Source organism: Hetaerina americana, unplaced genomic scaffold, assembly GCF_022747635.1.
Source record: "Hetaerina americana unplaced genomic scaffold, ioHetAmer1.1.p SCAF_1, whole genome shotgun sequence".
Taxonomy (NCBI): Eukaryota; Metazoa; Arthropoda; class Insecta; order Odonata; family Calopterygidae; genus Hetaerina; species Hetaerina americana.
The window spans coordinates 92,785,928-92,798,135 of NW_027286069.1; the positions used below are offsets into that span (position 1 = coordinate 92,785,928).

General features: G+C 29.7%; 1 protein-coding gene across 4 annotated transcripts in view; it reads right to left on the reverse strand.

Annotated features, from left to right (window-relative positions):
* Positions 1-12,208, reverse strand: part of Tomosyn (syntaxin-binding protein tomosyn) — a 376,266-nt gene that overhangs the window by 12,286 nt on the left and 351,772 nt on the right. For 3 of the 4 annotated variants that reach the window (XM_071593464.1, XM_071593456.1, XM_071593439.1), the window contains exons 18-20: positions 11,904-12,191; positions 11,155-11,263; positions 10,330-10,413 (exon numbers count right to left, since the gene is read on the reverse strand). In XM_071593464.1, the coding sequence (XP_071449565.1) occupies positions 10,330-10,413; positions 11,155-11,263; positions 11,904-12,191 (481 nt within the window). The remainder of the gene's footprint in view (positions 1-10,329; positions 10,414-11,154; positions 11,264-11,903; positions 12,192-12,208) is intronic. The other variant, XM_071593448.1, reaches the window with a different exon arrangement.

Here is a 12,208-nt window from a genome sequence, read left to right on the forward strand (position 1 = left end):
AAATTTGCGGCCAAATTGCTATTTATATTAGAGTGCTAATGAAAAATAACAAATTGACTGGGGCATTTTACCATTATGTACACCTTTGAAAATATTTTGCAAAATGTTAGGAAACAAGCAATGCGTGTAGGCAAAGTGTTTTGATTGAAAGGATGCAATAATAAAGTGAATGCCACATATCAGACTGCATTCTAGAATAGCATGATTGATAAATATAAAATTTTCATGACCAAAATTTAAATTGGAAGGATGCAATTTTAAAAGGTGTTGATTTGTCAAGGTCACCAGGATGATAGACTGCAAACTTGAATTAAAAAGTTGAGAATTATTTATGTAAGGAGAAATATTGTATTTATAAGATGAATATTAAGTTTTCATTAATTTTAGGTGGAAAAATTATTGTGTGTTTATTCAACCTATGTATACAGAGTTAAATTTATTCTAATTTCCTATTTTCGCAAAGAAACTTCGGTATCTATGAAATTCATTATTCTTATTGTAACCGCAATCCTACTATAGTACAGGGTAAGTAGCACTAATGTTAAACTACATCGACCATATCTGTAAAAAGAACTTTCCTTGTTGTAAAACTGCGGAAATAGATTGGATTTACACAATACACAAGTACCCACTTTTTGGTAGTTCAAATTAATTTGTAAAAAGGTATTTGAAATTCCGTTAACAAGAGCCCATCTTGGTGTAAAAACAAGTACGAATTGGCTCATAAAAATTTGTATCATTTACGTAAAATAGAACATTTAATCTCTAATTTATCATTAATGTTAAAACATAAACTTAAAACAATATTTCTACATGTTTATATTTGACATTACACCTTTTTAAATCGTATCAATGCTTTCAAGCACAAGTACTCATACATAAATTTTCACTTTTGGATTTTTCCCCTACCTCATGTTAGATAGATCTCCATATCTTCCCTCATGCCTTATTGCTATGCCAACCATAGACTTAAATTTCCTTCATTCCTCCCCTCTCTCTCTTCCTAATTTCACTTTCTTCTCCCTATCAGCTCCTTTCATTATACAGCATGAAATAGGCTAACTTTGACAATTTAACTATTGGCTATTGTGATTTAACTGGTATCTGTCTCAAACCTCCTCTTTTGAAAATGTATTTTTTTTGCGCTGGGATGTTTTTCATGTTCCGACAAATAGGGAAATATAGGTCCCCTCCAGACATAACATTCTCATTGCTGTCCTGATCATTCATATAAGGTTTTGTAAAAAGGCTAAACAGAGACATTCCTCTGGGGATATATGAATTTCATAGAAATTTACTTACTTGTATCCCTTAGCTTTGTCATTACTTAATCAAAGCCTCAATATTTAAGGTTTTCCCTCAACACAAACATTATTATTTGTCTTAGGGAACTTTAAAGTCGAGACACAAAATGTGGAAGGCTATTGGAATGTTGAAGGGAAAAAGGGATAAAATATCTGAAATACATTGTATAAGGTGTGAAAAACTACAACTGCCCCTTGATACAGTTTTGTTACAGTTACTATGAATATCCTTGAATAAAATTATTTCTGTGCTTAAAATTTTTTTCAAACCTACTCTCTATTACAGTTTGAAGAGAAGTCTAATGGAATGTGTGGCAAAAAAGTACCAGAAGCTAGTTTACATAAATATTTTAAACCTTGAGATAATATTTTGACATAATTTTTAACCACAGATAATGAAAAACATAAATTAGTTGAAGATATTGATCAAAATCAAATCATGAGACTTGATGGACATATTTTTGCATCTTGAATAATGCCTCATAGATTAGTGAGTTTCTTAAGGAGCTAAATAATAACTATTTCCTTTCAACGCCAGAAATGGAGGTAAATACAACTTCAGCAATATTCAATTACAATTCCAATTCTGAAAACCAATTATCCCAAAATGGCAATAGTATTTTACTCTTTCACAGAATGATAAATTTTCTCCATCAGTTAAATATAAAGTGTAGGGCTATCAGTCAGAGAAGTAGTACTTCCAATTATTGCCAAGCATGTCTTTCTTGGATAACTGAGCAAGTAATTAGTGAGTTTAAATAAATGAATAATTATATTATTACGATTTTGGCTAAATAATGACTTATTTCACATTTAGAATATTACTACAAATATCACTGATATATCAGTTATGACTACCATAAACCATTCTGTCGAAATTTGAATTTTATGTTGAAAAAAATACTAAGAAGGATCACTCAAAAGTTCTTGCAAATAATTATAGGGCAAAGTAGAGTTTCAGAAAGCAGGGCTTTGGATGGATAGCAATGGTGATGACTCAAAGTCATATGAATAATAATAATAATAATATCTTTATTCATCCAATCAATGCGTTAAACATTATAATATTGCATGGACCAATTAAAAGTAAAGCAGGTACTGCTGTTACTTTATTATTGGACTCTATCACATATAAGATCCTTTACTATGCTTTATGAGTGAAAAATATATTTATTTCTGGAATGTGCCATTTTTCATGCAACAAGCAGATGACATGTCCTATGTTCCGTTCTGTAGTAAAAACATCACAGCAAATAATTTAATAACTATTTCACTGTGTTTTAAATAGTATAAATTTTTCAGGGTCATTGTAAATTGATAACTTATTTTCCTCAAGGAATTTTCAGATATTCTAAGAACCCATAAATTTATTATGCTAGGAATGAAAAAAAGGTATGAGAATGATGAACATAGGTAATTAAATGAGAAAATAAATTTTAATGATGCAAAAGATAGTAGAATTGTATGTTGGTCCAATACCCAAAATTTGTGTTGTTTTTATGATCATATGGCAATGCCAAAGCATTTTTATTTTTTATTCTATATTTTTAAACCATAAATGGCAATATCTGGACAAAAACAATTAACTAGTAGTTTTGTAGTAGTCTCCACCAGGCTACATATTTTATCTGAAAGTGCAAATTTCATAAATGGAACACAATAACAAAATGTATAGTTTAGTAGTTTTCATGTCACTTTACCAATGCTTCTAATGGTATGCTAATCAGAAATGACATATCTTACAGATTATTGTCTAGTCAGACGATAACTTTCAGTGTATGCATGCTTAGTAAAGCAAAGCCTGAAAACTAAAACAAGAAATCCAGGTGATCTGCACAATCAATGAAAGAAAATGTGAGTCAAATGCTGTGATTTTGGAATTATTTTTAACAGAATGTTTATGATTTTGTAGCTTGTAGCAAGTTCTTAGTTCGGTTAAACTTGTGTTAGTAATTTTATGTTTGCTGTTGTTATCGTTTAATTACCATACATGTATTTTTATTGTATTTGATTTTGACAAAACCCATGCAAATATTAAATTTGTCATTAGGTGAATAAAAATTATTACTATTATTTTTTTTGGTATTTTCTTAGATTCTGTTCAGAAATTTTAGAAAATGATAGTTAATGAAATTTATTATAGAGTCAATCATCACTTAACAGGGTACTAATTATAACTTGTTTCAAATTAAACGTATGATCTTACTGAAAAATATTTTGGCTTGGATCATTTTCTTGAAGTTAACTGAGCTTATCAAAATATTTCAATTAGATATATAAATTAAGTAGTTTCTGCTATGGTTGCTTCACTGAATTTACTTAAAGCAAAAGCTACAGTATTTTTCATCATTAACACCTGCATAAATACTATATACAGCTTAAGTCTGCCTAGTTTTTGATTTGGAAGAGATAAAAATTTCTGTCACTTCATCTGCACCTGACTGTGACACACTCATATTTTTTATCGCCACCTTGATACCCTTTACTCCTATGATTTTTCCACTGATTGACAGCAAAGGTAAAAAACTAAATGATCAAACTCCAATGAATATTTCATTTCTTAAAATGCAAATAAACAGTTTGAAGCTCTACTCCTGCGGTCAGCTTATTTTCTTCTTTCAAGAAACATACAAAACATTGTCTAATTAAAATGCCAGAGAGCAAGAATGACACTGAAAAGGCATTCCCTTCAGCATGTGATATATGGTAACCAATTTGTGAATCTCACTTAAGTATGGTAGGCAGCATTTTTTCAAGATATTACAAAAAAATGTAATGATTCTTTGGATATTGTTTTCTTGTTAACTATATATGTAAATAGGCTTAAAATCTTGCCAAAATAGACATGGCAGTGTTTTTGGATAATGTTTTGGCGAAGAGGAATTAGTATCATAATGACAATTTCCATTTCAAGCAACTGATAGCTTCCATATAAATTCTGAGTAACATAAAATGATGAAATAATATCACAAAAATTTGCTTTTGGAACTGATACCAACTAACTATTTGATAACTGATATGAAGTGTTTTAATATTAATGTTCCTACTTGAACTGTGCCACACCTTATGAAATTTAAAGATACAAAAAGGTCAATAATGTGAATTGACTACTTGAAATTACTCACAGAAGACAGTACAAAAATATACAAATGAAAAGTTCTTATATTTTATATCAATAATTAGTACTGCAATTCTAAAGGAAACTTTAGAAAGTGCTAAATACAGTGCGGGTGCAAAACTATGGTTTTCCTACCACTGACCTTTTTCAAAGCCATAGTGATCACAAGAGTATCAAAATTTCTTAATTTATGTATAGTTATATCCAGAAATGTTTCTACTTATTTGTTATGATGACTGTAGGAAATTGTTTTTTGAAATATTATATTTCACTTGTCATTCAATATTGACCAAATATTAATATGTCCATGTCTCTTTTTTATCCAATCCAATCATTTTTATTGTGTCACAATTTAGAAGTAACAACTCAAAATATTTTTACAATTTAATTTGAACAGTCCCATGTTAGGAAAGCCTGAAGGCTTTCCTAATATTTTAGTTTAAGCTATATTACAAATAAGAACATAAATAAAGGAAGGATGGTTTTTAGTTGAATTAAATTAGTCCCCTAAAGTCTCATAAAGAAATGAAAATGCAGTAAAAACTCATTGTTATAAACTTTAGTCAAGCAAAAAAATCACAACTTCCTGATTTTTAAATATGACCTAAAAAATGAGTTACTGTAAAAAATTGAAACAAATTTTATGCAACTTCTGATAGTGAATATATCTTTATGGTTTACATTTATTTAGGCATAGGGAAGATGGGAACAAAGTGTACGCAAATGCAACATTAATGGAAATTTGGGTTAGTAAGAATTTTAATGATTGATTTACATACAAAACTATCATGAAGAGATGGCAGACTCATATATACCAATTGTCACTAATGCCAGTTATCCTGAGATATTTTCTTGAATGTTTAGAAAATGTGAGGATATGAAAATTGGCAATGATGTTAATTCATTTCAAAGCTCATTGAGAGAAATTTCACATGCAAACCATGCAAGTGTAGTACTGTGACTTGGTATGAAAACAATGAATTCATCATACAGTGCATTTTGAGTGACAATTTCAGTCAATAGCAGATTAATTTTGGGATTTCTAATGTAATAGGATCGGTATATACATATGTGTGTGTGTATGTTTGAATGAAAAAATATTTTTTCAAACTTTTTTAACCTCCAAAAGATAATCACATTACCTATGTTTGTATTAAGTGTCAAAAGGATGTTGAAGAGCTGATACGCCCACCTACATTTCCCACTTTAGCTGACAAATGACTTGTACACATGACACTGAGCATTATTCTACCATAAAATCTGTGATGAAACTCTATGCAATACTGCTTACTTCAGGCACTTAATTACTTTAAACAATATGCACCATAATGCATATTTTATTGCTTGTTTCAATAGTATCCTCCATTAGAGGGAAAGGGGTAAGCATTGAGAAATCATACTTGTAAATACATAGCATTGAACCAAATTTATAGATATAAATATTTCACTCCCCAACATTAATTCTATGTTACGCCACTGTGAAGCAATGTTTTGACCAGGTCAAAGAAGGCCATGGAAGAATAGAATTTTATAAGAATGAGTTTTTACTGAAATCAACATTTCAAGCTATAGTATTACATGTAAATATTTCAAACTAAAGTAAACAAGGGAATACTGTGCATCTAGCATATTTGTTTACCACCACCAACAATGGCAATGTGTATACATTATTATAATTGGATTTCTGTAACAAATACTTCAATAATCACATCAGACTGGATATTGAACTGAGGTTAGTCATAAGAATCACAAAATGGAATTCATGAAAGAAAAAATAAAATTATGTTATCAACCCATGTCCCTTCTCCCATGTGTATCTTTAGTGATTTTACATAAAATATTTCCAATGAATTATTTTATATGGTTTGATAGTTTTTCATATCAGGTTTTGGATTAAAAAAGTAATTTTTCAAAATATGAAAGAAATGAAAAGATAGGTTTTTTCGTGGTTGAAAAATTCGGTGGAAACCTTCAGACATGTTTTATTATCTTTACAATATAAAAGCTCTAGTATTTCAAAATAAAGCTTTACTTTCCACTCTATATTTTACATAGTACCCCAAACTAATGGAAATAAAAGCAACTCAAGTCGCAGTAATGAGGCACAGTTGTGGCTCAGGTTGGACCTTTATATGAAACCAAAAAGACTCCATTAAAAAGTTTCAAATGTATCTTTTTCCTCCTCTCTTACATCATCAATGATCATATTCCTACACACTGTCTCTTCTTGAATGAATCATTGTAGCATATATATATATGTATATATATATATATATATATATATATATATATATATATATATATATATATATATACATATATATATATATGTATGTATATATATATATGTATGTATATATATATGTATATATATATGTATATATATATATATATATATATATATATAATCAAATTAAATCTCTAAACCTGTCAAGGAATGAGCACTTGACATTCCAAGATTAAAAACTTATTGCACTATAATGTAAATCTTAAAAAACTAAATAAATCTCACACATTCACACAATATGTATCTGGATGGCTTAATACAAGTTCAGACTAATGAAATTCCCATATTGATAACTTTATACTAACTAAATAACTTCTTTTATGGTGATGCTCCTCATATATAAGTTTTAATGCTAGTGTAAACAACTGAAGTAACACAAAAAATGTTTACCATTCATTCTCTTTTCTTTGTTCTAACGATTACCCAAAAATATTAGCACATGTTATTCTATAGTCTTCACTTAAATATAATGTTCTACATTTCTAAGAAGGTTAATGAACACAATTTGTGCCATTTCTACTTAATAAAGATATAATTTCATTCTTGTAGTAGTAGTTTTGAGGGGAGGCGACCGACAAATTTCATTCTTAAACACTATTAAGTGCTAAAACACTGTGCTAAATGCTCACAGGAATCTGTTTGAAAATAAAATTTCCATTTACATGAGTTTCAAATTCCTAATCTGATAACCACAAAGTCAAAAAATGAGTCAAATAACACCCTATAATATTTGGTTGTTTGGCATATTAGGCATATTGTTTAGCCCCAAAAGATGTACGGAGAACAGAGACAGTCCAGTGAAATATTTGATTGGAATGTACTTGAATGTAATATATTCTGCTGAACTTTAATAACGTAATTCAGTTATTTATCCATATTTAATTGGTCAAACAGCAAGAAGCAGAGCATTATTTTTAGCTAACTGTTTGACTTGCAGAGTTAAGAAAATATTCCTGCAAGGCCATGACCAAGCCAAAAGCAACTGCTTAACTGAGTACTGGAGCAAATAATTAGGCAATATACTTTGAGTTTAGATCTCTGAATTTTAATACAGTGATCCATCATAGTATCACAGTTATCAATATTTTATCATACTGGCAAAATGAATTAAAGCTCACTTTCATATTAGCATTAAGTAAAAGCTAAGAGTTGAACTTAATTTCTACAGTATATCAACTCCTTAATGTGTGCATAAACATATATTTAATAGAGTTAGCATATAATGCTAAGTTTAAAAAGAATTTAAATCTGAATTTTACAAAAATGATTGACTACGGCAAACTATGAAATTTTTCTTTCACTAATTTAACATGCAATGTGGAGATAGCTAATATTTTGTGCTAAACTTTAAATACTTTGTGCTATATCACTACAGATTGAAGCAGGTCACTGAAGTTATAAGCTAATAGTAATAAAAATTAACTTTCAGTAAGTAATAGTTACTTTAATATTTAAAAAATTTTCAGTAACTCGTGCAAAAAGAGAAACACTTTAAAATTTCCAGGAATCAATTATACAGAGGAGCAAATTTCACCTATATAATCAATTATTTGAAATTGCTAGACACCATTTCAGGAAACTTCATTTAAAAGATTTAACTCTTCATTGGTTCATTATTCTTGTATGCAATTCACTTAAAATATTTATCATATGAATTAATGTCCAATGTTAAACTTCATTAGAAAAAATAAAACATCTGGGTATTATTTACAGTTAAAATTATTTTTTATAATTACTTTACCAACTAATCACAATAAATATATGCAATTAATTTAAATTAATTTCAGATAATACTAAATACTATCATGTGACACAAAACAGTTATAACATAAACAATATAAAGATCAAAATGGAAAATATAAATCAAGTTCTGCAAGAAGCACAACAGATCTAAGAATGTAATTAAGATGAAACCAGACCTTAAAGAGTAATACATATGTCCAGGGTCCTTTGAACAAATAGTCATTGGTTGGAGCACAGTAGTAGTAAGTATAAGACAAAAATTAATATAATTTAATGCCTAAACAATTTAATTTTTTAATTATGCTTAATAAGACCAACTACAAAAATCCCTTATATAAGGGCAAAATCAATAGCTGCTGCAGCTCATCCATTTGACTAAGTAGGACCACTGGGCACACATTAACACAACCAACTCCCACTATAACTATTCCTTTTAAAAGATGTTATCACATTAAATTTTGCATACTACTACTGCCTTTACTGAATTGGTATTATCGGTTAAATTTGAATGTAAAACCACTAATAGCCAATATTAGTATAGAGAGTTGATTGAGAAAGAGTTTAATCATAATTTTAATTCATTGAATGCAGCAGGCAAAACTTAAACACATACAATAACATAAAGCAGGAAGGAAAAATATCCAACTTAAATTTAATGCCTTATATGCAAAGCAATTTGAAAAGGAGAGCTTTACAATACATTAAGCAACTGTTATAGGTAGGTCCACTACACAGTAACCATCCAACATGCAAAATAATGTACATGATTATAGATACACAGATATAAATAAAAAGGGAAACTGTTGGACCTGTGATTATTTATTAGAATACACGAACATCAAATTTTCTAAAAGCAATATTTATAATGATACATAAATTTGCCTCTACTATTATATTAACTATTAAAATATTAGTTATTCAAATGTTGACTTTAATTTCTTGCCAAAAATGGCCAATGTTAACTTGTTATTATTCCTGCCTATTTACTGCTAATTTCAGCAATGAATTTATTAGATGCATCAATAAAACGCTAGTTATTATAACTATTGTTAATGCGTTCTAAAACACTCAAGCTTTTAATGTTTCATTTGCCACATCTAACAATAAAGCACCAAATGACTGCTAATCAATCAGCATTCATTCGCCAGCATGAACATGCAATTACGGTCAGAACAACTTCATTTAAATCCCAACATCATCCTAATAAATACGACAATCTCCTTTTCCTTTTTTTTTCATTAACTTTGATCTTTTCTGAACAGCTAAGGCTCTTCATATTAATGCTGGCACTTCCATTGCTAGTCTTTCAAAATCAAATGTTAACCAGTAACTTAAATAATGAAATAACAAAATATTACCCTTATTCAAACAGAGTAAATGTAAAAATGTGTACATCATATTTTGAGCATCACTTTTTATCTTTATTTTGTCAGCTACAGAATTTGAATGTAATTACTGCAAATTGTTATCGTATATTAAAAGAATGTAACTCAATGAGCCTTTCTTTATCACGAAAATATTACAACAAGCTAAATGGAGAGTTTTCACTGATGTTGCAAGTAGATTTTCTCTTAAGACTTATTGTAATTATTTGGATGTCGCAATTTTTTTGTTATTCTTTACTGATACTGCCTTTACCACCAGAGTTAGTCGATACAGATACACACATAACATGACATCTAAAACATAATGAGAATAATGCAACCTACCTCTATCAATAACAGCTTTATTATCTATTCCTACAAACTCATTATTGCTACAGAGTCCAACCCTTCCACAACATTAATAGATATATACACAGATTCCACCACATTATCAATACACCATACAAATTAATATTTACAGATATCTGTGTGGTGTTGTGTGTGTAGACTTACTGGTCAGTATCTTCATTTACAAACATCTGTTGTCCCCAAATGGACAACATTGGGTCTACAATGCCTTGTTTGGTTGTCTGAAAACTGTTGAGAGGGAGAAAGAAAGTTTGCACTTTTGGTTAGAAATGTTTCCCCATTTCCCAGATGGTTTAGAATAGTATATACACATAATATGAACAGGGTTATTGTTTATATTTATAAAATACCAGTATTAGAATGTGAAAAGTTTTGTATGATGGCCATGCAAGAAAGTAAAAATCAAAGCAGTCTACTAGTGTTAAGTACCCCAGCTGTGAAGTTTGTGCCAGAATTGAAGACTGTTCATGAAGAAAAGGTAATGTAATGTTTGTACAACCAAGTTATGAATCTAAGACCACTTTTCATGCTGAGAAGATTTAAGCCTCTGATTAGTAAAAGTGGTACAGGTTTTGTTTTAGAAAAACAAGTCAATGATAAATTAGCTTCTTAGAAACAAAATGCTATTAATGCATTCTATTTAAGAAAGATTAAGTTTTGGAAAAGAATCAACATGAAAATAGTGATATTCAATACAATACAGAAGGACATGAATATTTCCCTTTCATTTGTAAAAATAATTAAAAATTACTGATATCTAAAAGTAATTCAGTCACTAAAGTAATCCATCCAAATTAATAGCATTAAGTTTCCAAAATATATGAGTAGAATTGAAACTGATCTGATATGTACATAAAAAATTGAGTCCTTTTCTCCACTGCTGAACAGAAATACAGAACGTGAAGCAACTTTGGCACATATTCTGTTTGAATAAGGCAGTAAATAAGGTGATATCAAAATTAAGCTTACCTTAAATCAGCAAGAGGTAAAAACTCCACATCTATTAGAGGTCTTAAACTGGGGAGGCTGTATGCTGCTAAGTGGCCATTAGAAATGTAACTTACTAAACAAACACTATCTGGAAATCAAAAGAAAATAGTACATATATTAAGAAATACTTTACCTAATATCTAACCCTTCAAACCTGATTTGACTAAATTCTGATGACTATGAACTTCTTTTTTCTGTGTCACAACTTTCCAAATGTTAATTGTTAATGTTGAATGATAATTAAATACCTTTAATAAAATGATATGACAATGATAAAGCTTTGATATGAATTACACAAATTCATACATTCAAATACATGGATAAATTTTGGTTCCTTGTCATTACCAGTCACAGCTGCCAAATCACCAAGCTATAGTAATGAGCATAGTAATAATAGTTATTGTAGAAGTAGGTATTAGATATAGCGATGAAATCATTTCTGTCTTTGCGAGATTGGGCAATTTAAATTTTAGGAACTTGAGGAAGATGGGAGAAAACCTCCTTTTACTTCAGGGAGGAAAACCTCACTAAATTAGGAATCTGAAATCTACTAAAAAATCTGTCACTGTCAAGACTTGAACTTTGGTATAATATGTCAAAAATTAGTACATTAGCCATTAGATAAAATTGATTCTCATTAATATAATCCAAGAAAAAGTATCTTGTTAGTCATATATTGTGAAATATTAACAATTTCAATACATAATTAAATGTCATTAGAAACACACCTCTCAAGGAAACAACTTCTGCTTTGACAACAAAGGGCATTTCAGCTAACTGCTGGCGATAAACACAACTATGTGAAGGAAGGGCATAAACTCTTGCTTGTTTCTCTGACACCAGGACGACAAACTGTCGATCACCACTGCTTCCATCTTGACTCTGGCCTTGGCTCCCCTGTGGACCCCCCCAACTACCACTTCCACTGCCTCCACTACCTCCACCACTCTGACCCTGTGTTGGTGTTGAAGAGGGGGATGTTCGACTATTTGCCGTTGATGGCTTTGTAGGAGTTTCTTCATGATGAAAATAA